Source organism: Gadus macrocephalus, chromosome 13 (assembly GCF_031168955.1).
Source record: "Gadus macrocephalus chromosome 13, ASM3116895v1".
In the NCBI taxonomy this organism is placed as follows: domain Eukaryota; kingdom Metazoa; phylum Chordata; class Actinopteri; order Gadiformes; family Gadidae; genus Gadus; species Gadus macrocephalus.
This window is the reverse complement of record NC_082394.1, coordinates 13699086-13724489: the sequence shown is the minus strand read 5'-3', so window position 1 is coordinate 13724489 and position 25404 is coordinate 13699086. Positions and strand designations below refer to the sequence as shown.

The 25404-nt window shown below is 46.4% G+C and overlaps 1 protein-coding gene across 3 annotated transcripts; it reads left to right on the top strand.

Moving 5' to 3' along the window:
- The first annotated feature begins 957 nt into the window (after nucleotides 1-957).
- On the top strand, nucleotides 958-25307 carry LOC132471308 (mitogen-activated protein kinase kinase kinase 12-like). 3 transcript variants are annotated; one of them, XM_060070497.1, is made up of 14 exons: nucleotides 958-1332; nucleotides 4162-4694; nucleotides 8681-8864; nucleotides 9108-9299; nucleotides 9871-10029; nucleotides 12817-12975; nucleotides 13401-13509; nucleotides 16242-16351; nucleotides 17677-17793; nucleotides 18244-18384; nucleotides 18714-19557; nucleotides 20245-20312; nucleotides 20964-21258; nucleotides 21754-25307. In XM_060070497.1, exons 2-14 carry the CDS (start codon nucleotides 4193-4195, stop codon nucleotides 21841-21843), a joined length of 2970 nt encoding a protein of 989 aa, XP_059926480.1. In that variant the 5' UTR covers nucleotides 958-1332; nucleotides 4162-4192; the 3' UTR covers nucleotides 21844-25307. The 3 variants fall into 3 exon arrangements, with proteins under 3 accessions (XP_059926480.1, XP_059926479.1, XP_059926481.1); XM_060070496.1 differs by having other exon boundaries at nucleotides 8666-8864; XM_060070498.1 differs by having other exon boundaries at nucleotides 21757-21855.
- The last annotated feature ends 97 nt before the right edge of the window (nucleotides 25308-25404 follow it).

The following is a 25404-nucleotide window of genomic DNA, read 5'->3' as shown; positions in this document are numbered from 1 at the left end:
CATTATTACGTCATGACCGGTGGCACCAGGTCAGCAGTCAATCAATCAAAGGGTCTCAAATCATCCTTTTTATAAGAACAATGTCAGAAAGGACAAAGCCTGGCATTTAATTGCAGTAGTTTTGGGAGTGGAAGGTGAGTACATTAGGTTTAGGATTATCGCGGGATCTCGTGATCTCGCGGAAATACGGCTGGCTCGCAAGGCAGCGTTGCGCTGCCGTAACGCGCCCGGTGGAAATGCAAGCAGGGCAAAGCAGAGAATGGGCAAAGTCGCGGCCAAGACGTGCCGCAGCCGTAACGTTGCCGTAACGCGTCCGGTGGAATCCCCGGGTGAGACGTTCAAAACGAGGACGAGGATTTAACGGAATTGTTACCATTGAAATTCAAATTTCTTTATTAGTGGATAGGGTATGATATCAATGATTTGGGCTTTGAGTAGGCCTATATTTCTTAAATATATTTCTTAATTTTTTTCACCCCTTCGCCTTTTGAATATGAAATCTATAATCTCAGCCTCTCTATGATTTGCCCAACACATATTTTATTGTTCAAATAAAATCCCATCCTTATTTTGCCATTCATATTGAATCTTTACTGTCTTTCATTGTACAACACAATCATCTAATAATTATTCATAACGCTCTTCCATCTCCTTGGCTGCATTAAGACGAGGCTCGGGTCAGAGCAAAGATCGGGATACACACACACACACACACACACACACACACACACACACACACACACACACACACACACACACACACACACACACACACACACACACACACACACACACACACACACACACACACACACACACACGATTAAAGTCCGCTATACCTGCTTTCAGTGGCTGCCCCAGTGTCCCATACCCCCGCTTTGGCCGACGTCACAGCAGAAGCTGCCTCTGATTGGCGGAGGAATCGGCTGCTGCTCTTCTTTTTACCCTCACCCCCTCCTCACGGACGCTTCACTCCCCACAGCATCCATCTCTTCGTCCCGACGTCACACGCCCCTCTCCTTTACTCGCAGCGTAGGTGAGAGTCGAATGCGCAGTGCTAACCTCCTCCAGTGTTTTCCAACGGGATATACTACTGATAGATCACCGGACAAGTCGTAACAGGCACAGCGATCCGCAGCAAGTTGAAGGTTAATGCAGGTGATACAGGAATAAATAACCACGTTCATGCCCGAGATTTGACATTGACAAACAGCGAGAAGAAGCGTGCGTGGCCGTTTACCTCGCTACTCACGCATAACTGGCGGACAGAAACACGGACCGGAATCAGCCAGCCAGGGATGTTAGCGATGGACGTGTGATTCCGGCTTTAAGGTAGGAAAACATCCGTGTATCTGAGAACAAGGAGGCGGGACGCGGTCCGCGTCGGTACCGTAGCGGATCAGAAGAAGCAGCGATGCGGGCATTATAGACGCCCTGGCCTTTATTATTTGTAATAATCAGCATATGTAGCAGGTTAATGTTGGCAATGATCGTAGACCTGCGGTAACCGCTGCTGAGTCGACGAGTAGAAGCGACGATGCGAACACCACCACCACCGACCCCCTTCTCCAGAGTACATTCACCAGGCATTGGCCTGTTACACACCGTAGCGAGGCTGTGGGTCCCGCAGCTGGTGCCTCGAAAACGAATGGAGGGGGGCGGGGGACAGGATTATTAAAGAGACGAAGTCAGTCGCATGTGAACGATGTGTGATATTCTTCTCCCCCCTCGATTTGAGACAACAGCTGTGTCACACAGGATAGGTTTAGTTTCAGAGGTTGATATTTATAATGAGGATCATTTTTCATCCCTTTTTTAATGGTGACGGGGTTTCATAATGACCCCTATTTGACGAATTTGATTTTGTGTTTTTTTGTATTGCACCGTATAGATTTTGAAAATGTGTTTCTTAATGAGGCATACATATGCTTAAACAGGTTAGGATCATTGCAGATGTTCATACGTTGCTGTAGGGCGCCTGTATCTGTGTTTGTAAACCTCAAATTAGACAGTACTTCCGGCGTAAATCATATAGTGATTCCTATTTTATGTGGAATTCCATTTTATTTATTTATTTTTTCAATATGACATAAAAACACCCCTCCTTATTTAGCTGCGTATATACTCAGATTTGATAGATTAACACAAAGTACCCTTTTTGAACACAGTAATAAAGACCTAATTACCACGGTAGCCTTGGGAGGCGACTTCAAGCTTATTTTATGAAAGACATGAATAGTATTAAACATGTCTTCATTCTGAGTGCATGGAGGACGCGTGAGAAAGCAGTCCGAGAAAGGACTGCAGCTTCTAACCCATTTGAAACATTACCCTTGTGATTTGAACAGCAGCACTCTGGTCTATTTCCCCAACACAGCAGTGCATTCACTGACACACCACATAAACAAAAGTAGATTGTAATAGGCCTGTAAGCCATATTGCATAAATAATGCCGGCTACAGAACATCTCCTTGAGTTTGAAACATCTCCTGAGTCCATAGAAATATCTGATTCCAAACGGCATGAGATTGAGAATATGAATGCACTATACCTTTCCTTCAGTGTGAGAGTGGAGCTGCTTTAAGATAGTGGAGCTGCTTTAAGATGTGAGATGTGGCCTCCATGACGAGGTTGGAAAGACATGTCATTGCTCAATCAAATATGTCCTATATCTTCCCATGAAGTGCTTTTCATATTCTAACAATGTTGAGCATGTAAGTCCAAGGGCATCATGCTTTGACACGTGATACTGGCTCCAGAATATATTCCATTAGTGTGTGTGTCTTTGGTCTTGTGTGTTCTGGTGCACATAAAGATAGACTTCACAGCCGTGAAATAGGACCCAATAGTTTGTGTTTGAGGCATTTCATCTGCAGTGCACTCGAGAGGGTCATACATAAAGCAGGCTCTCTATATAAGATGACAGTGTTCATAAAACACAGCGCATCAGTTTTTATAATGAGGCGGTCTGGGTGAGACATTAGAGAAATGAGCTGGAGGCTAATAAAAAGCTCTCTCGTAAGACCACAGCCAACGGTGACTACGCACAGTTTTTTATTCCCCCCCCCCCCCCGTCTATTGACCTCTGCAGTGTATTTGTCCTCTGCAAAGAGGGTGATTCGTTTTCAGTATTTTTTTTAAGCATCCTCTAAGCCGTGCATTCTAGTGATTTAGCTTGAGAATGATGTGTGGAGGCCCTGGCAGTGTTTACAGATAAAACATATCCGAGCTGTGGTGGTGGTGGGGGTGTTCTTCTAGACAGAAAGCTGAAACAAATGAACAAAAGAGGTTCAGCAAATCGATTGGAGCGGAGTGAACTCCAAGGACAGAAATAGTGGTAATATGAGAGTAATATGATTCATCGAGCTACACATGCTGCTACCATGTATTCAATCCATCGTTTATCAGAAGCCTCGTCCCAAGGGCTTCACAGGGATCTTGTTTTTAGTGTCTGAGTGTACTGTACTCCTTAAGAGGTAAAGCCTAATGGGAGGAACTACGGAGAACATGACTGATAATACGATATTAACATGATATAGTACTACTAGTTCTACTACCACTGTTTCCATTCATGCTATTTCTGCCCATTCTCCTCCAACTACTACTAATAGTAGTAGTACTACAACTACTACTACTGCTACAACAATTACTATAAGACTTCAGTTTGTACTATGCTACACTACTACTACTGTTTCTACTACTATTACTTGCTACTATTATTCATGCTACTACTATTATTACTTTTTCTACTACTACTACACTACAGTACTTTTGGTAATACTACTACCGCTTCTCATACTATAAGACCTATTATTAATATTCATTAAGCCAATAATAATAACAATGTCCCCTTTCTCTCTCTCTCTCTCTCTCTCTCTCTCTCTCTCTCTCTCTCTCTCTCTCTATCTCTCTCTCTCTCTCTCTCTTCTCTCTCTCTCTCTCTCTCTCTCTCTCTCTCTCTCTCTCTCTCTCTCTCTCTCTCTCTCTCTCTCTCTCTCTCTCTCTCTCTCTCTCTCTCTCTCTCTCTCTCCCTCCCTCTCTCTCTCTCTCTCTCTCTCTCTCTCTCTCTCTCTCTCTCTCTCTCTCTCTCTCTCTCTCTCTCTCTCCCCCCCCCCTCTCTCTTTCGCCCTGCTCCACTCCTACCTGGACCGCCCCCTGAAGGCTCCCAGTGGTTGTCAACCCTCCGTCCCTCATGGCCCTGGTCCATGAGCCCCGCTCCTCCTCCCCCTCCCTCTCCTGCTTCAACTCGCCCCTCTCCGACGGGCCCCCCCTCCGCCACCTGGATGCCCAGACGCCCTGCACCCCCGAGATGGACCTCACCCCCACCCAGTGCGTCCTCCGCAACGTGCTGTCCATCGCCACCGGCGCGGCGCCGGAGCCCGAGGGCGGCGGCGGCGGCGGGGGGGCAGGCAGGGGGCGGAGCGGCCAGAGCCCCACCCCCAGCGAGGAGCAGCAGGAGCAGCACTTCGCCAACAGCGTGCTGAAGCTCCATGACAACGAGGGGGGGCCGGGGGGCCGGGGGACGGAGGGCGAGGGCGGTCAGGACCCCGAGAGCAGCGCCGTCCGCAGCCAGCTGCAGTTCCACCCCCATCACGGGGGAGGGGGCTTCCTGGAGGGGCTGTTTGGCTGCCTGAGGCCCGTGTGGACCATGATCGGCAAGGCCTACTCCACCGAACACAAGCACAACCTGGAAGGTGAGACCCACGGACGGGCTGGAGGCTGGCTGGCTGGCTGGCTGGCTGACTGGCTGACAGACTGGCCTGCTGACCGGCTGGTTGGCAGACTGCCTGGCTGGTTGGCTAGCTAGCTAACTGGATGGCTAGCTAGCTAACGGGCTGGCTGGCTGGCTGGTTGGCTGGCTGGCTGGCTGGCTGGCTAACTGGGAGGCTAGCTGGCTGGCTAACTGGCTGGTTAGCTAACTGGCTGGCTAGCTGGCTGGCTGGCTGGCTAACTGGCAGGCTGACTCGCTAGCTAGCTAACTGGCTGGCTGGCTGGCTGGCTGATAGGCTGGCTAACTGGAAGGCTGACTGGCTGGCTGACAACAAACGTATAAACGCCAAACTCAATTATTTAAACCAATTCGAATTCATGTCCGTGCCGCTCTATCTCTTAATAAATCCTGGACCAGCTTCCATTATTCATTTCCTTAGATGTCAGTTATAGGATCATATCCCCTTAATGAAAGAGAATAATCATTAGTAAAAGATAGAGCTGTCACAAACGCCATATTTAAATAGACACACTGTCTGGCACTAAAGTAATGAATGAGGAAACTCTTCTATCTTCAGGGGGCTTATTTTTCATATTTTGTGTTTCCTTTTGTTTTGCCTGTTTTTCCCTTCTCTACCATTTACACACATCGACACAAACATACACACATGCAGAGTCTTTTCTCCCCCAAACGCGAGGTTGTTTGTGTCTGCTGCCTCGACAATGGCGAGGACTCCCCTGGGATCCCTCTGCCAAATCTGCCTCATGAATTATACATGGCCATGCGTTGACCTTACGTCTCTCATCTCTATTAACGCAGAGCTGACGTACACACACACACACCCACACACACACACGCCGAACACCCGCCTGCACAACATAATAAACACACGCACACACACCTGCATCCACGCTCACACACAAACACACACACACTGATACAAAGGCACACAGGTAAATTCACACTGCAATATTCATGACGAAACCTACAAAAAAATGGTATACAAGAGCTGGCATTGACACATAAACACAGAATTTAGCGTTCCGTCAAAAAGGAAAAAGGAAAGAGAAGCTATCTTTGACAGACCTAGAAAATAAATATTCTTCCTGGGCAACCCCACCCCCCCCCCCGCGTCACACACACACACACACACACACACACACACACACACACACACACACACACACACACACACACACACACACACACACACACACACACACACACACACACACACACACACACACTTTCTCAAAAGAGAAAGGGAGTGCGGCTGTTCAATAGCTCTTTGTAGCCCTCTGATATTTTATCACCCCGTAGACGTCCTCCCCTCCCCCCACCTCCCCCTCCCCCACCCCATGTCCCACCCCATCTCCCCCCCCCGTACCCCCCCATCCCCTGTATCTTTCCCTGCCTCCTCTTCTGCTCCTTTCATCTGGTGTCCTATTATCGCGATGGTATTTCTGCCGCTCAGTGACTTGAGAATGGCTCCAACACCGTCTGGGCTACGTTAAGTTAAACCCCCCCGGAGGAGCCCTCCCTCGTTGTAAAAAAAAGAAAAGGGAAAAATAAATTAGGTCTTCATTATCCAGAAAAAGAGACATTGAATGAAGGCAGCGGCCAAGAGCAGCAGGGCCTGCGATATCTCCCGCCGCTCTCTCACTCCGGCTGCTAAAGATAGGACTGAGGTTGGGTAGCACCGTGTTTTGTTTGTGTTTTTTTTTGTGTTTGAAATTATATTTCGTTTTAAAGCACTCTGGGACGAGTGGCTGCATAATTACCCCTGACCTATTTGCTTACTAATGATAGAAATAGCTGGTTCAGTATCTGAAAGGTTGTTTTTATGTTTGCCTCAATGAAACACTTTGATTTTGTGCATGGAGCTCGGGGCAGAATAAGAGCCGGAGGAAGTCATATCTAGTCATACTTTTAGTCATCGCACTTATTCTCTGGTTTCTATTGATTGGAAAGAAGAACCACAGGGATGTTTTTTTTTGTGTGGAAATTACCCCGTTTATGAGATCTAAGATGGCAGGGGGGGACGTGGTGGTGGTGGTGGTGTGCGTGTGTGTGTCGGGGGGAGGTTATGATGTTTCACAGATAGCCTTTTGTCCTTCAAGAAAGGTATGCTTTATTGGCTCGGGAGGGACAGAAACCCCAATCGATCACTCATTAATCATTCATGTCATCATGATTGGAGTGATGAACACACGTGGACCCTTCCTCCCCTTTACAGGCGTGTGTGTGTGTGTACGTGTGCATGTGTGTGTGTGTGTGTGTGTGTGTGTGTGTGTGTGTGTGTGTGTGTGTGTGTGTGTGTGTGTGTGTTCCCTTAGAAAATTCACTCTCAGCATCCAACCTAGCCCCCTGACACAGATCTATAAAGATCAACCAACCCCCCCTTTCCCTAAACACACACACCCACCACCTCCACCAGCCCACGCTCCTCCCATTATATTATCCTTAAACACAAACAAGCATGTACGAACACACACGGTGCACACACACACACACACACACACACACACACACACAAACACAGATGCTCCCGTGCCGTCGATGCTGCTATCTTCACTGTCTCCTCCTCACCCCTCCTCCACAACACCCCCCACCCACCCCCCGTAGCCCCCCTCATGAGTGTCGGAGTCCTGTTTCATGGCGGCCCCTCAACGGCACTAAGCAGGATTTAGGTGGAGGGTTGCGGAGGACAGAGTATTATCCAGATTACTGCTCCATGCCGAGCTGCTGGTGGACCCCGCCTGATGCGCAGGTTAAAACAGGGTTCAAGAGGGGAGCGTTCTAGGATCTGCTGGGCTGCTCCAGGGTGGAGTTTAAGATGGGCTTTTGTTAAAGGTTCACGTGGTCTGTTTATGGTGCTTACCTCAGGGGGGGGACACGGACGCTGTAGCCCTTCCTTTTGTTAGCATTAGTGGATTAGTGTTTTACTCTCTTTTTTATACATACAATGGAAATCTTTCTCTAAAATATCTTGCTACCACAGCCCCCCCACTGAACAAGCAGTAAATGTGTGTAATTTAAATTAAATTAAATCTCAGTAAAAAACATTTTCCTGCTATGACCGATAGTATAGTAGTATTGCAGCTATGAAATGTAATGGACATGATATGATATGAAACAAATTATACATGTAGTAATATTGCTTGTTTGGTTCTGTGTTGTACCTCACTTAATGAGCTACACATGTGTTTATCTAATTATGGCACTTATTGGCACGTTTTTGGTACTATCATACCAAAAACTCCTCCCATTCATCTCCATTAAACCTGAGTGGGCGGAGCCACCAAGCAGAGATAAAAGGCCGTGATATGGAAATACATGAACTCCACCTCGACCTCCGCAGCAGCTGGCCAACTACAGGACCAGACGTCAATATGTGTGTGCTATAAAAATCAATGTCACTAGCAAAAGCAATTCACACAATGGTTTTGCTCCCTTCTTTGGGTTACTTACCAAGTGTTTGCTTATAATTGCTTTTTATCATGGAACACAGTTAGCCCCAGTCTTTACTCTTTGGGGGACATTTTATAAGTGTGGCGGGACCATACAGATTTCGAGAGATCACATAAAAAATAGATATGATATGACCAATCGGTGCTAAGGAAAGGGAGTTCCAGTCCATGACAGAGGAAGGAGCGCTGCAGTCTGAAATAAACTGAACAATGGCGTTAAAATAGGAACGGAAATTTGCATCGAGGTCTTTATTCAGAGGAAGCTGATCCTGACCATGAGTCTGAAGACTCAGACTCACTCAGTTATCTATCTGATTGGCGGCCGTTCACAACATGAGAACATGAGAGCGCTGCCTTATGTTAGAAATCAATGGCCGCCCAGCCGAAGGCCAGACTGATATTCACTGCGAAACGCAGACTTGAATATCCGGCTGGTCTCCTGAAGCAACGGCGTTAAAATTGGATTGCTATAGTATGACTGTAGGCCGCCCTTCCGTAGAACTGTGGGAGGTCCCGTTCGAGGAGATCTCCGACCTCCAGTGGGTGGGCAGCGGAGCCCAGGGCGCCGTCTTCCTGGGGAAACTCCACGGACAGGAGGTGGCCGTTAAGAAAGTACGGGACATCAAGGAGACGGACATCAAGCACCTCCGCAAGCTCAAACACCCCAACATCATCACGTTCAAGTGAGCAGACCTTGAGTTCTTTCTGTTACTTTCCAATGGCTTTCAGGGACTCGGAGAAGCAAAGCTTGCATAGCTTTTAGAATATTAATGGATAAAACTGTTACATTTGATCAAATAATGCTATACGATTTGATTTACAAACCCTTGTACGCTTATCCGAGTTGAGATATCTGTCCTAACAACCCTCAATACAACCCTCAATGCCATTAAACCTGATCTCCGATTGTGCCCTCCTGCTCCCAGGGGGATCTGCACCCAGGCACCCTGCTACTGCATCCTCATGGAGTACTGCGCGCAGGGCCAGCTGTACGAGGTGCTGAGGGCCGGACGCAAGATCGTGCCCTCGCTGCTCATGGACTGGGCCATGGGCATCGCCGGGGGCATGAACTACCTGCACCTCCACAAGATCATCCACCGAGACCTCAAGTCGCCCAAGTCAGTGCCCTTCCCCAGCGTTGGAGTGTTTTGCTATTTCAATTTGATTAGAATGGAAACGTCCATGACGTATATGAGTTTGGGCTGCACGCTCCTGTACACGATCCATGAGCAAACACGTTATAGCCTCTAAGGACAGCAGATAAGGGCCAGGCTTGTGTGTGTCCTTTGGCCAGGATAATGACGTTACCTGTTGTAACTCATTGAAGGGTGAGCAAACCCCTGTTTAAGCTGTAAAGGTTTTTGGAAAAAATTGATATTGGGTCCATAGGAGCAACTGGGGTTTTGTCACATGTCGTCACAACCCACCTCACACTGGCTCCAGCATAGTGCCCTGCCAATAGAGAACTACCAATCTGGAAAAAAAAAAAAACGTAGCAGACTTAATGTTATTTACAGATCAATTTGTACTATTTTAGTCAAAAAGAACACATCAATGTTCACCAACCCTTGTAAGATCCAAATGGACCCAAAAATCCAACCCCTGTAAGAAATAATTCAATAATATGCCATTAGAAGCACCTCATTGACTGAGCTATTGTCTTTCTCTCTGTCTGGTGCGTGTGAACAGCATGCTGATCACGTACGACGACCTGGTGAAGATCTCAGACTTCGGAACGTCCAAAGAGCTCTTCGACAAGAGCACCAAGATGTCCTTTGCCGGTACGGTGGCCTGGATGGCCCCGGAGGTCATCCGCAACGAGCCCGTCTCAGAGAAGGTGGACATTTGGTGAGTGTCACCTCCCTTTCAGGCTGCCATGCTTGATTTTAGGAACTGTATTTCTCATCATTAGTGTAATCGCTCATTAAATCGCCATCGGATCTCATTAGTTATGCTTTGCCATACAGTGCAGTGTCCTATTACCATGAAATCGATTCAGTGTTATGTTCCATATCTCATTACATGAAATCGTATATAGGCCCCTCTATCATGTCTGATGGGCTGCCCTGAGCCCCCCCGCATTCTCTCTTTCTCTCTCCCCTCTCTCTCTCTCTCTGGCACACACACTCTCCTTTCTCCCTCTTTCTCTAAAACACTCTCTTTCTCTGGTTCACTCTCACTCTTGCACACACACACACACACACACACAGACACTCGCATACAACACAATAAAATACAATTGCACATTTTCTCTCTCTCTCTCTCTCTCTCTCTCTCTCTCTCTCTCCCTCTCTCTCTCTCCCCCTCTCTCTCTCTCTCTCTCTCTCTCTCTCTCTCTCGCTCTCGCTCTCGCTCATTCTCCATCTCCTACTCGACCCGACATTGCTGTGTGTGTGTGTGTGTGTGCTGGAGACAGCGCTGGCTAATTTAATAATTGATTTGCCAGATGCTGCAGTGCTGGGGAGAGGCTGGGCTTCAGTCTCCCCATGCCTGCGGTCGCCCTGGCCCCGGGCCAGCAGTGCATTAGTGGAGATGTGAAAATAGGATTAGAAAAGGCTTTTGATGTAGTGGGGGGGAAAAATGAAAAACAACAACCTCCAAAAAACAATAAAACAGGGGAAAGGGGTTGGCTGACTTTTAAACAGCGCTACAATAAATGAATGCCGGCGAATTAGTCCACTCCCATGGATAAAAAGAATAGAGAAAGCGAGAGACACACACAAAAAAAGGCTCCACAGAAAGAGGGTTACTTGGAAAAGCTCTTTGAGGATTTTTTGGGGAGTTGAAGGCATTCAAGCTGCAGGCATTTTAAATAATGTAGCACCAAAGGTACGTCAGAGTTATATAAAAAATATATATTGAATGGACATTATGCAACACGTCATAGCTGTATTCAAATCTTATCTAACATCTTTATAATTAGGCCTAAAAAAAAAAAAAGTTTGGTTCCTGTTGGTTGTTAGTTGAGGTCATGGGTAGGTAGGGAATTTATTTTATTTTTTTATTTATTTTTTTCCAGCGGCAGCGAATGATAGGTAGGTTGTTTTCATTTAAAAACGAGAAAATTCGCTCATCCTTGTACAGAATGAAGAGGTGCTGTACCAAAACGTGATTATAGTTGGCATAAAAAAATTTTTTTAGCTCATAAAATAATTTGGGTCGCACATAAATTGACAGGGTCGGTCGGAAACCGGAACCAAAAAAAAATTTTTTTAGGCCTTAGAGAAGTAACACGCTCAAGAGAATAACTCTGGCCTCCACACTATATATGCAGAGGTTTAGACTGCAACAATATGCATCTAAAATGTCTAGATCTCCAAAAATGTCACGACTGATTAAAATAAAACAACCAAATCACTTAGGGAGGAGGCAAGGTAAAATGAGTGTGCATTGAAACATGATATCACCCTATTCATTTTTCTTTCTCCTACAATATTGTATATTAAATCTATAATGATGCATGCAGTGCATGCTTACCTTGTACACTTACAGTGGAGCTGTATTGTGCTGAACTGTGTTAATCTGTAAACACATTAAACGGCGGCTGTCAAAAGTGACATTAAAAGGAAAATGGCAGTGGCATGGTCTTTAAAGTGAAAGATGTGGGTCTGGCTCTACGCTATCGACATAACATGTGGCCTCCAATAGCTGTCATTTATTTTACCTCTAACATCGCTTACTGAGGCACTAAACAAAAGCAATTTCCTTAAAAGACATGGCAGAGCTAATGCTGAGTGGAAAGCTGAACAAGAAAACGAAGGCACTGTATTTACAACCCCTCTCACACTCCTGCATTCTACAGGATGCTATGGTTGCGTAGGTTGGTCCCCATGGTAACCGTAACGGGCCATCAACAACAAACTTTCCTTAGTAACCTTCCCCTGGGTTTGAGTCGTTGTGTCTGCTACCAAACAATAGTATGGTCCTTGCACGCTGAAGATACTCTGCATATTCAAATGTAAACATTGCAGCGCACAATATAACACAAGTTGCTATGAATGGACTCCATAGGTTATGATGAGTAGCTACTTTGGACTTGTTATTGTGGTTGGAAATGCTATGTACAAAAAAATCTATGCATATTTATGTTTACAAATACAAATATAGACGTATATTTGTACAGTTGGCCTGAATATATTCAGTGAGTATTTTCATTTAAATAACTTATTTGAGTCTTATCTTATTTGTGATATATTTGAATTACATACATCCAATAAGTATTAATTTAATAAGTATTATGTTAAAATAGGCTTGCAGGGAGCATACTGCTCAATAATGTCTTTAACCAGTATCACCTCAGATCATTCTCTTTCAATCACCCCATCAACCGACCAATGTACTTCAACATGCTGGAGTGTTCTCAGGCATACTGCAGTAACACCCAAACACTACAGTTAATGATGGCAGGCTGGGTGCAAAGGAAGACACCAACAACGCTTCTTCTTCTTGTCCAACGTAGCCATTAAGACTGCTAAGCATCAAACACTCACCAATAAAGCAGAGATTTATACTGAAGAACAAAACAGTAAAAAACGGTTGAAGGTGCCTCCACTCTCTGTCTCTTCATCATGGTGTCTGACGCCGCGGTGTGTGTGTATGTGTGTGTGTGTGTGTGTGTGTCCTGACCTCTTGCAGGTCGTTTGGCGTGGTTCTCTGGGAGATGCTGACCGGAGAGGTGCCCTACAAGGACGTGGACTCCTCGGCCATCATCTGGGGCGTGGGCAACAACAGCCTCCAGCTGCCCGTCCCCGAGACCTGCCCCGACGGCTTCAAGATCCTGCTGAGGCAGTGCTGGTGAGCAGGGCGGGGGGGTCGGTGGTGCTGCTGGGGGGGTATTTGTGGTGGTGCTGGTGTTGGTGATGATGGTGTGTGTGTGCGTTTGTGGTGAGGGTGGTGGAGGTGATGGTGGTGGGGGAGGGGATGGGGGTGGCGGTGGTTGCGGAGCTACTGGCGGTGATGATGGTGGTGATGAGAGAGACAATAAAGACATTTGAATAAAAGGCAGATCATTTGTGCGGTGAGGACAAGCGAGTCGGTAAAGAGGCATGTTTCCCATGAGCTGCAACTCATTTCTATAAAGTTGGCCTGATGTAGCACACAAAAGGGCGGCGTTGATTCGTGAAGCATCCTCAGTCGTGGGTCATTGTATTTATAGCTAGACCTCTGTTCAGATGTTCTAGTCGTGTCTCTGACCAGCAGTCCCTCTCCGTCCTCCGCAGGAGCTCCAAGCCTCGGAACAGGCCATCGTTCAGACAGATCCTGCTGCACCTCGACATCGCCTCGGCAGACATCTTGTCCACCCCACAGGAAACCTACTTCCAAACTCAGGTAGGCTTCTCCCCTCCTACTCGGGGGGGGGGGGGGGGGAGAAAAAGGTCAAACGCACGGTGTCATTTCAATTTAGAAGGCGCGAGGGAAATTGGATCCATGGCCTGTCAGTTAGGAGACAGACCCTGTGGACGCGGCTTATCTAAACGTGTTGTCCCTCACCGGCTGTTAATCAAAGAGCTGTCAGAAGGCCCCGGGTTCCTCCTCCGACCCCGCTAGGGCTCTCTTATCGAGACGATGTGCGCTCCTTCTTGTTCTTCACCATTGGCTTCCTTCAACCCCTCTCGTCCAATCAGCCGGCTGTCTGCTGCCGGGAGATTTATCTGCCTGGTAAAATCCACCGGTCTGAAGGACAAGGGTCCGGGCAATGGACGTGATCGTAATTACCAAGGCCTCCGTGTAGTAGCCCTGCAGACCCCTTTACTGAGCACACACACACACACACACACACACACACACACACACACACACACACACACACACACACACACACACACACACACACACACACACACACACAAACACACATACACAGGCACACACACATGCACACACACTCATTAGGGCGAGCAAGAGAGCATGTGAATACACACAAAATCGGTAGTGTGTGCAGCCTGCTGTCTCCTCCCTTGATTGTATCTATTGATGCAAAACACAAACCATCCCTCTTCTCTCCCTATCCTCCTGTGTCTTACCCCCTTGTGCCTTTTGATCCTTCATTTCGCTCCCAAATATCCAAACCCCCCTCTCACACACACACACACACACACACACACACACACACACACACACACACACACACACACACACACACACACACACACACACACACACACACACACACACACACACACACAAAAACGCACACACACAGCCATCTCCTCCCCGTCTATAATGGATTTTTTTTCCTTGTGACGTTAGTGTGAAGTATTTGCCAGTGGAGTGTATTGATCGCTTTAATGGTCAGAGGCAGGGAAGAATAATGTGGCCAAGATAGAGAGAGAGAGAGAGTGAGGGAGAAGTAGTGAGAAAGAGAGAGAGAGAGAGAGAGAGAGAGAGAGAGAGAGAGAGAGAGAGAGAGAGAGAGAGACAGAGAGAGAGACAGAGAGAGAGACAGAGAGAGAGACAGAGAGAGAGAGAGAGAGAGAGAGAGAGAGAGAGAGAGAGAGAGAGAGAGAACTGTAGGAAGAGAAGACTGTAGGAATAGTAAAGTGCTCCCAAAGTCCATTAGCTTAATAAGAAAACCAAGAGATGGGAGCACACAAAGCATGCACGCGTGGGCGTGTGCGCACATACACAAACACACACACAACCACACATACACCCACACACACACACACACACACACACACACACACACACACTCACGCTCACTTTGGTAAAGCTCTTCGCCCTTCTTTGACAGGCTGAAAGGCTGTCACGCTTGACTGTGTACCAAAATATGCCAATGCAGCACTTTGTGCTTGTGTGTTTTTTTTCCCTTCATGTAATGTCAGTCTATTGAATTTTCATGGCCGTCCACTGAGGACAGATTTCACAGCAGATGGGCCTCGTTTGGTTTGAAACATCTGTCACGCCCATTTCTAATAGAAGCCTTAAAGACTTTTCACCATGAATGGTTTCTGGGGGGATGACAACACATTAGTCTTATTAGTTTGGCTCATAAGAATAAGAAATAGGATTATAAAAAATAAATCTTTTAGGCCCTCATAGGATACAAATGCTGGCGCTGCTCTTGTTGCTGCTCTGTTTGAGGAGAAGAAATTAGACGGAAGTATGGTTTTGAATAGATACATACATATATGATCACACTCGCCAATAGATCCGACTTTCCCGATTGTCTGTTTGGGTTTATGTTCGTCCGTAGTTGCTGTAAGCCTTGGTGCTGAAATCCAGATTTACTGCTCAGATCCGATTTCTTTGTTTGGCTGTAGGATCTTTTTTTTTTTAAATGTGGCAGAGATCAGATAACAGTGTGGATTTGTCACAGTCTGAATAGACCTGAAGGCTCAAAAGAACAAAAAAGGCCACACACGGCACGCTGCCGTAGGGAAGGCCTCATGGAGGTGTGTGCGGGTTCATTGATAAGTGGATGGCCAGCGGGAGCCTTGGGAGAGGATAGCTCTGCTCCCACTGCTCTCTTCTGAGGCTCCTCTGCAGAGCAATGTGGCCGCGGTGTCAGAGCCAGGAGCGGTGGGCTCGGGGACAGGAACGGCTTCGTCCAAAATGGCAGGAGGTCAAAGGCTACTTTATGCTACATCACTACCGTTAACTACGATTCACACTGTCCCTCCACTGAACACCTCCATCGCAGCTGTGCTCCATATTTGTATTCAGAGTGCCTCCTGCCAGTGCAGAATTGTGATGAATATGAGGGTCACATGGCACAGAATGAGACCTGTGTCTGAATCAGGACAACGTATGATAGTGGCTCAAAGCAGAATTGAAAATATGTGATTTCACGTGATTTGTGCTATTCACACTGTCATAATGAAGCCTTATTTGAGGCACATATGAGCCACCTTTGCTTGCATTGTGAAAGAGGCCCATAAAAAACACACAGACACACACGTGCACTAAGATTACCAAAGTTGTGCATTTTGTATAAATATTTGCATGTATAAAAACACACACAGGACTTCCAAGGTCTCTGTTTGTGAGTCACGGCTCTGACGGGGTGTGTGGTTTGTGTGTGCGTGCGTTTGCGTGCGTGCGTGTGTGTGCGCGTGCAGGCAGAGTGGCGGGAGGAGGTGAGACAACACTTTGAGAAGATCAAGTCTGAGGGGACGTGTCTCCACCGGCTGGACGAGGAGCTGATCATCCGGCGCAGGGAGGAGCTGAGGTGAGGCCCGCCCCCCTCCTACAGACACTACACGTATGGACTCAATATTCAGTCACACACATCGTAAGCTCCTTCATGTTCCAATAACGGGAAAGCCCAGAGAGCTTATCCCCCCTATACCACTCTTACCATTAATGATTAGATATAAGTTACTTTCCTCTGTAATATTATTCGGTTTTATTTATGTAATTTAGCTTACCCGGTCACATTCTTCAGCGGTGCTGGTAAATAGTTTGTTATTGTAAATGGATGCACATACTAAAGTTTTGAACCAATCAGAATCAAGCACTCAACCATGCTTTGGTGAAAATATATACTATATACTGTTACGTATTTTAAGAACCTGAGCTGCCCCCACATAGCCCCTAGGAAGCAGGACCAAACATATAAGCCGTAAATACTATACATAGCCACAAGGGGAGCAGGACCTTACTGAAGGCTGCAATAGCTGCTCCATCCACAGAAGGCAGCACCACAGACAAGTGAGGAAGCCGAGGGTAATACGTCACACCGGCTCCGCCCACTTTACACAGGCCACGTGGATCTGACCATAATAGCCAGCTGTGAGCTCAAACTCGTCAGAATCTTCTAGCTGTAGCAGACAAAGGGTTAATGTTTGTGATCAGCTGGGAGACGCTCAGCACGTGTTCAACACGCGTCCACCTCCTTTTGCTCCGTAGTTACCATACCGAAATACTTTAACAAATAAAGTAAGTTAAGCTATCCTGGATTGGAACCCTTTCTTGGAAGAATGCTGCAATAATACATATATACTGTACAAGTTATCATAATATTCATATTCAAACATGGTTGAGTGGATGAGGGGAGGAGGAGCTGATGGACGGTACAGATGTGCATAGCCAACCCTGTGTCCACGGCCGCAGTGCTCATATGGACCTCATTCATTGCATAGCGATGATGTCACGCATTCCACACTACACCACTAACACAATGCACATGGACACTCTGGTCCTGTGTGTTATGGTGCTGCGTGGCTCCATCGTTAAGAGGCACGAGCACGGCCCATGAATAGTAACACTGATAGTAGGGGGGGGGGGGGGGGGGGGCACCACCAGGGCACCACCAGGGCACCACCAGGGCACCACCATGCAAAGAAATGCTTGCACCCACAATAACATAAAACGCTTCTGCTAACAGCATTCACCAAATGGCCGATATCATTTATATAGCGTACGCCCCATTGATGTTCCAGCCTCAACACCACACTGAGCACTGATACACAGAGTGCACAGAGCGGGTCCGTGGACTCCCAGCTACACTGTCCCTTATGTGTCTCCCCCTCGGTGCTCTGTGGGTTGCTGCAGGCACGCGCTGGACATCCGGGAGCACTACGAGAGGAAGCTGGAGAGAGCCAACAACCTGTACATGGAGCTCAACGCCGTCATGCTGCAGCTGGAGCTCAAGGAGAAGGAGCTGCTCAAGTAGGGACGCTTGACGTTGATACACAGGGTGCTCAGAGCGGGTCACGGGCCCAGTACCAGCTGGATGAGAAGAGAATCAGTGTATGCAGATAGGCGAGTTGTATTGCTGATGGTGGCGCCAAGCGTTATGATGATGCGTCACACACGGCAGTTTAAGAAATAATATTAATTACGTTTTTTTCAATGGGATTGCAGAATTGCAAATAGTTCTTAAAAAAATCCTAGATACTCATTATTAAATTCATTTAGATTGTAATAATCCGATTTTCGTCGAGGGAAGTTGATTTATGCGCCCTGCTAATTACCAGATTGGGACCGCAATAAATTGAATAGGGTTAATAGGGGTCAGTAAAATGTCCCGATGAGCTACATCTACTTAACTCGTTGACCTTCGGGGCCCTGATGGCTATTATGTGTGTGTGTTTGTGTGTGTTTGTGTGTGACCTGCAGGAGGGAGCAGTCTCTGGACAAGAAGTACCCCGGCGTCTTCCAGAAGCACCACAGCTCCAGACAGAGCGGCTCGTCCAACTCCATGGAGAAGCTGATGAAGAAGCGCAACGTCCCCCAGAAACTGCCCATACACAGCAAGAGGTGTGTGTCAGTTTAATTCAATTCTTTGGGCGTGGGGAATAAACATGAACGATTATTCAGCAGTTTCAAAAAGGAAACAATGGAAAAAATGTCAAAGCCGATGAAGTGGTTTAAAGTACGGTATATATTTCAGGGATGAGTATTATTCTGTACAATAATAACAACAATAATAATATAATATAACAATAAAATAACAACATTATATCATAAAAAGAAAGCAAGAATAAAGCAGAGATATCTTTACGTCTTTCTCTTTCTCGTGCTTCCTCCATGTTGCACAACATCAAAGTGATGTGATATTCACCGATGCACCTGCCTCCGTCCCACAGGCCGGACCTGCTCAAGTCCGAGGTGATCCTGCCCAAGCTGGACTCCTCCATGACCCAGGTCACCATCCCCACCAAGGGCTCCACCTCGCCCGGCCGCTCGCGCCGCGCCAAGCCCCGCTACCGCAAGGCGGGCAAGGGCAGCAGCGGCGACCTGGCGCAGCTCAAGGCCACGCTGTCCTCCTCCCTGGGGCTGGTCTCCGCCGCCGCCACCACCACCACCACCACCTCCACCTCCAGCTCCACCTCGGTGCCCAGCAGCAAGCAGCACCTGGACCCCAGCGCCGCCCTGCGCGGCCTGCAGCACGACCTGCTGCTCAAGAAGATGTCCTCCTCCAGCCCCGACCTCATCTCCTCCACGCTGGAGGTCGACGGTCGCGGCGGAGGCGGCGGCGGGAAAACGGGCGCGGGCCTGGAGAGAGGGGGGAGCCAGAGCGCCTCGGCCGGCCTGGGAGGGGGAGGGGACGGGGGAGGAGGGGAGGGAGGGGAAGACGGGAGGAGGGCGAGCCCGGGGGGCCGCCCGGGCGACGGGGGCAGAAGGGGAGGAGCCGAGGAGCGGGCGGAGACGCCCCCGCCGCGCAGCAACACGCCCAGCGAGGACGCGGCGTCCGTCCCCTTCTCCAGCAGCCCCGACTCCCCCTGCGGGAGGGGGGCGGCAGCCGGGCCCGTGACCACGGCCAGCCGGGGGTCCTCGGCCATGGGGAACCCCCGTCCGCCCCCCCACCACCACCACCACCACGACGGGGAGGAGAAGGAGGAGGTGACGGCGGGGATCATGCGCTCGCCCCGGAGCCAGAGGCTCACGCCGTCGGCGCTGCTGTACCGGGCGGCAGTCACCCGCAGTCAGGTGGGCTTAAACAGAACTGGACCCCCACAGAGCTTCAATATGTAGAGTTAAAACAGAACTGTACCCCCACAGAGCTTCAATATGTAGAGTTAAAACAGAACTGTACCCCCACAGAGCTTCAATATGTAGAGTTAAAACAGAACTGTACCCTCACAGAGCTTCAATATATAGAGTTAAAATAGAACTACATCCTCACAGAGCTTCAATATATAGTTAAAACAGATTTATATACTCATACAGCTCCATTATATATTTAGTTATCCTATAACTTCTATAGAACAATATTCTCATAGAGCTTCATTGCATACATAGTGACAAGACCTATATTATTTATGGTTTATTATGTTCACAATTCTGCGTTGCTCTTTGGACTCCAGGTAATAGAGATTATATTTAAAGGGTTTGGTTCTTAGAACATTTTGTGAATAGTCCCATTCTCCTCGATGCACCAAAACAATGTACTGGTTTTGTTCAGAATCGGAATCACAAATAGATGGAAGGATGTTTTTTGACTGAGAGCCAATTAAATACACCAGACACTTCTAATTGTCCGACGTGTCTGATGGACTTTAAGTGTCATCAGCATCGCATTGTGCCACAGAAGGTCGAGTGGCCGGTCAAGCAGGATGTGCATGCTGAATGATTGAAAAAGCTTTCCACTTCAACATGGCTGATCTAAATTCACAGAGACGTGGATTGTCCTCAGAAGAGGAGGAGGGAGAAGTGGACAGCGAAGTGGAGTTGCCACGGAGACGGTGAGGGTTTGCTAAATGCTTCAACATACACTGGAACTAACTATTGTTGGTACCAAGCTCTATGTCTGCCAATTTACTCTCTCCATTTGGTGGAGAAAAACATCATTACCTTGCCTTGAACATTTACCAACCCCCAAATAAAAGCAGCACTTTCAAGAGAAGCATGTTATAATGAGATATAAATGCATTGTTCATGACTACCTGATGGCTCTTATATTGTGATTTATTCATATTTTAAGATTAAACAATTATATTCATGCTAAGAAACCTAATTTCTTTCATGTATTTTCCTATGACCTATTGTTCCTATGATAGGAAACAAGTTCACGAGTTGTGATGACATGTAGAAAGAGGTTTTGTGCCTACCAGATACAATACTGCGATTCTTCCTGAAGCCTAAAGCACACAGACCACAAATTTCACTTCATATTTTTCGCACAACCCAAAAAACCAACAGAATCGTGTTGTTTTAACGCAGCACCGCGCAGGGAGCCACTGACATAGCGATAAGCAACGCCGTATTCCTGCGCTCGCTTCTGTTTCATACCCCAAAAAGCACCCCAAACATACTGTCACGGCACACGGTCAAACCATCCGGATATTGGTGGGAAGAGAAGCCCCCGGTTCACCGTGCTCTCCTCGCTCCCCCAGGCGTCCGGTGAGCATGACCAAGTGCCAGTCGCTGTCCACCTTCAGCTCGGAGAACCTGTCGGTGTCGGACGGCGAGGAGGAGGGCAACACCACGGACCACTCCCACAGCGGCACGCCCGACGTGGTCAGCACCAACACGGACGAGCGGCTGGACGACAAGAGCGATGACCTGCTCTCCCAGGGCTCCGAGATCCCCGCCGACCCGCAGCAGCTGGCCTCCGACGGGCTGTCTGAGAAGGAGGCGGCCCTGCAGCAGGTGAAGACCCAGCTCACCACCGACCACAACAGCTACCAGGTAGGGGGGGCGGAGGGGGGGCCCAGGAGGGCGACGTTTATGGATGGGTGGATGACTAGATAAGGATGGATGGGTTAAAAGATGGATGGATGAATAGATAAGGATGGATGAGTTAATAGATGGATGGGTGGGTGGATGAATAGATAAGGATGGATGAGTTAATAGATGGATGGGTGGATGACTAGATAAGGATGGATGAGTTAATAGATGGATGGGTGGGTGGATGAATAGATAAGGATGGATGAGTTAATCGATGGATGGGTGGATGAATAGATAAGGATGGATAGATAGATAGAAAGATGGATGGATACAGACAGAAAGATGCAAAATCGATCTCACACTGCCAATAAGGATTGTGTGCAAACAGGACTGTAGTTAAAAAGGTATTCAGTATGACCAAATCATGTGAACCGGCATACACAATGTGAAAGCAACACTGCGCTCCTCTGTCTCCCGGCGTGCTAATGAAAGGGTCACTGTGATGTGATTGTGCAGCAGGTTCTCTACGACGACTCAGACTGTGACAGCACAGAGCTGGACCACTCAGGCAGCGCAGAGCCCGGCTGCCCCCCTGCTCAATGGTGAACAGACCCCTACCCCCCCAACCCACCACCACCGTCCGTCAAAACACCACCAACCCCATCCCAGCGGAGCCCGTCCGAACCTCGGGCTACCTGGCCACAGAACCGATGACGAGGACCCTCTACCACGTGGAAAACACACAGGGTTTACTTGAGGTCACAGAGGGGCGGCTCTCCACAGCCAACAACAAGGTACCAAACTGGACTCCTGAGGCGGGTGTATAGATGTACGGGTCGTGGTACTGGACAAGCAGAACAAAAATCCAATGCAAAAGGACAAATTAATAAATAGGACTGCATCCATCACTGTAGACCCCCTGCAGAGAGATTACATTTTGTCGTAGGTAGCAGCAGGCCCCCTCTCGCACACACACACACACACACAAACACACACACACACACACAAACTCTGTCTCCCTCTCTCTCAACATGGCAGAAATGCAGCTCTGAAATCACCTTTCTGGTAAGGGCCTCCCCGAGTCAACCCGGTTTCCATATTGAGCAATTGGCTAATTTGTTAACGCCGAAAACATTGTCATGTAATTTCACGCAATGTTGTATTTTTTGGACATATTTATCGTTGTTTACAATTCCGATTGGGCAGGTAACTGTGTGTTTATGGCCCTCACATTGCTGCTTGAAGTTCAGTTAATTTATTACTGTTTTTGTAGAGACACTGTGTCATATAGAATTTTTACCAAAAACATTATGCACTGAGTTATTCATTTGTCATTAGTTTACAATTTATTTATTCCATACTCACTAAATATTTCAATGTTTACATTTGTTGTTGGACGTTATACTTTATTTATATTTGCATATCAGGGATTATTTTGTCATTTTCTACAGTCCGTGTTTTAATATCAGTGTAAATATTTTACATTGTAAAATGAACAAATTTTTTTAAATATAAGAATAATTTAACGGTGCTGATGTTTTTAATTAGAAGGCGCTAATGTACATGAAGGTAAGAGTGTGTGATTCTAGAGCAGAGCTTCTGTTCGTGTGTGGACGTCCACTGGATCAACTAGACTGGAAACGCTTTTTACAGATGAGCAATATGTATTCTCTGTGCTATTTCCTTTAAAAGGTCGAAGCAACGTGATATCAGACTGACTTGTGGTGGTATTGCAGTGCGACTGTATCAAAAAAAAAAGGCAATACCTCTTTCCCAACCTCACCTTGTACATCGACATGTACATATGACAAAAGCATGCTTGTAGACAAAGAATATGGGTTGCATATCATGTATTTATGACTTCACCTATTGTAATTTATCTTTTTAACTCTTGTGAAAATAACGTCGACCAAACAAAACCGAACAAATTACAGTTCATTAAAAGTGAACTTTTCAACTACATATGAAAAGATTTGTGAAAGCTAACAAATGAGGTCTGGAGCCAATACTATCTTAAGCGTCAACTTCTACACAACTCTTAAAATGGACAGCTATGGGATTGAAAGCTGATCATTTGAATTGGGATTCCTAGAATGTTAATACTATATATGCATCTTGCTTCCTGTAAATCCAATATAACCATCATGGTTTTGAAAGATCCAATCGATCTTTTACAAAAATTGGCAACCAACCATAGGTTTGTTTTATAGACTCTGCAAATATGTAAAACACTGACTTTGAATGTTCAATTGTATTGTTTTATCCTCCTGAACGATGTTAACACAGGTTGATGTGCCCAATGAGGCTCTATACAAAATCACAAATTTCCTTTAGTTTTTTGTAAATTCATATTAAAAATGTCCTATAATCCTTTAAATGAACATAGACTTTGACTCAATCTTAATTTACAAATATTATTGGTGAAATACAGCTCAAATTGAAGACTCAAATGTGATGAAGTCCCCTCCCCATACTCACACCAGCATATTATTCGGAAATAGTTTGCAATTGACAATCTGCATGGGCTCATTCAGACAAAACATGAACTCAGATGTCTCCCGTGTCCTTCAATGAGCAGACTTGTTGCCAACTACTCAATCCGACTTCAGTTCAAACCCCAATTCAAAGCCGAGCAGCCGAATGACTTGGCACTATCCCTAAATAAGCTAGATAATGGCAGCTTCTATACTGTAGTACTTTCATCTTGAACTTCTGGTTCTGTCCCTCAACCAAAACCAATTCTCGAACAAAATACAATATTGCCAAAAAGCAAAAATACTGCCCTCTAGTGTCTGTATGTTAGAGGTACTTGTATGTTCCGTTTATGCCGATTTGAACCAAGTTGTAATATTTTTTTTAGTACTGCATTGTGTATTGTAATTGTGTACAAAAAATATATTTAAGAGAACAGTTTAAAATAAAAGTTCACTCAAAACGCAGACTGTGTGAACGTTTTGAATTTATTTCATCAGCAACTAACAAAAAAAAATCTCACAGCATTTCCATTTTTTTTTTTCTGCCATCTTCTTTTTTTAAACATTGTTGGGGCACCCAGGTCTACAGTCTCAAAAACGTGCACAGAAGGTGTTTCTTTCCTGCAAATAATGAAAATAAAAATCTTGACTCGAGCAAAGCAAAGAGCAGGAACCCAGCGTCAAACCGCCCCCGCAACACCCGTCTACTTCCAGAGCTCAGTGACCCGCTTCAGAGCAGCCTCGCATTCGTAGAGCAACCGTTGCTTCAGGAGTTATTAATCCACTTTGGTAGTTAAAAAAAATATTTCCTCCATTTTTAAAACAAATATTCCAACTTTTTTTTTTGTCGTATATATATATTTATATATCAGTCTCTACAAAAAGAAGCAAAGACCACTCTGCTTTTCTCGTCCACCGTAGACAAACCCTGGCCCACACCAACCCCCACCCCGTCCCGGCAACGAATTAACATACAGGGGCCACTGGGCCGACGACACAAGGTGGGACAAACAGGAATGACAGAACGAGGAAAATAAAAATAAATGATAGAAGCGACATGCACAGTACGACATGAATGAAAATCTGCAGGATTGCAATCCCAAAGTGTTGCGATCAATACTTCTAACCCAATGTTTGTCTGTGACCGTGCAAGCTACATACTCCTCTATGGTGACAAATGTGACATGGTGGTGGTTTGGGGACTGTAAAATGTCTCTTAATCCATGTGTGTGTTAAGACATTTCAGAAACAGTTCAAAAGGTTAGGCCATTGTAAAAGACTGAGGTAAAAAATAAAAATAAATAAAGGGATAAAGAAATATTAAAAGCCACTATTCTTATTTTTGATACTTTTTTATTTTTCCATTTTTTGGTCATTTCCTTTTATAAGGGAAAAAAAACAAAAAGAACAATTCTGGCTGTACAGCACTTAACTCTTATGCCTATTCAGAGTTGCCCAACTCTACTCTTATGGTGGCAAAGACAGAAAGGAGGGAGGGGAACAGAAGAAAATAAGGGGGAAGAAAACAAAAATAAACTAAATCCTTAAAACCTCCAAAATGGACTCCAAAATGCGAATTTAAAAACCAAATATTTTCTTTCGACTAAAAAAAACAAAAATAAATAAACACACCAGATCAAATGAATGGCAGATGACGTGTTTCAAACCAAGGGAGAGGCAGGGTAATACATAA

Excerpts from the sequence above, each read along its gene's own strand:
- LOC132471308 (XM_060070496.1), top strand. The coding sequence starts at position 4,193 with ATGGCCCTGGTCCATGAGCCCCGCTCCTCCTCCCCCTCCCTCTCCTGC. Across the intron at positions 12,976-13,400 it reads ATCCTGCTGAGGCAGTGCTG|GAGCTCCAAGCCTCGGAACA; the intron begins GTGAGCAGGGCG and ends CGTCCTCCGCAG. Across the intron at positions 16,352-17,676 it reads CGGCGCAGGGAGGAGCTGAG|GCACGCGCTGGACATCCGGG; the intron begins GTGAGGCCCGCC and ends GGGTTGCTGCAG.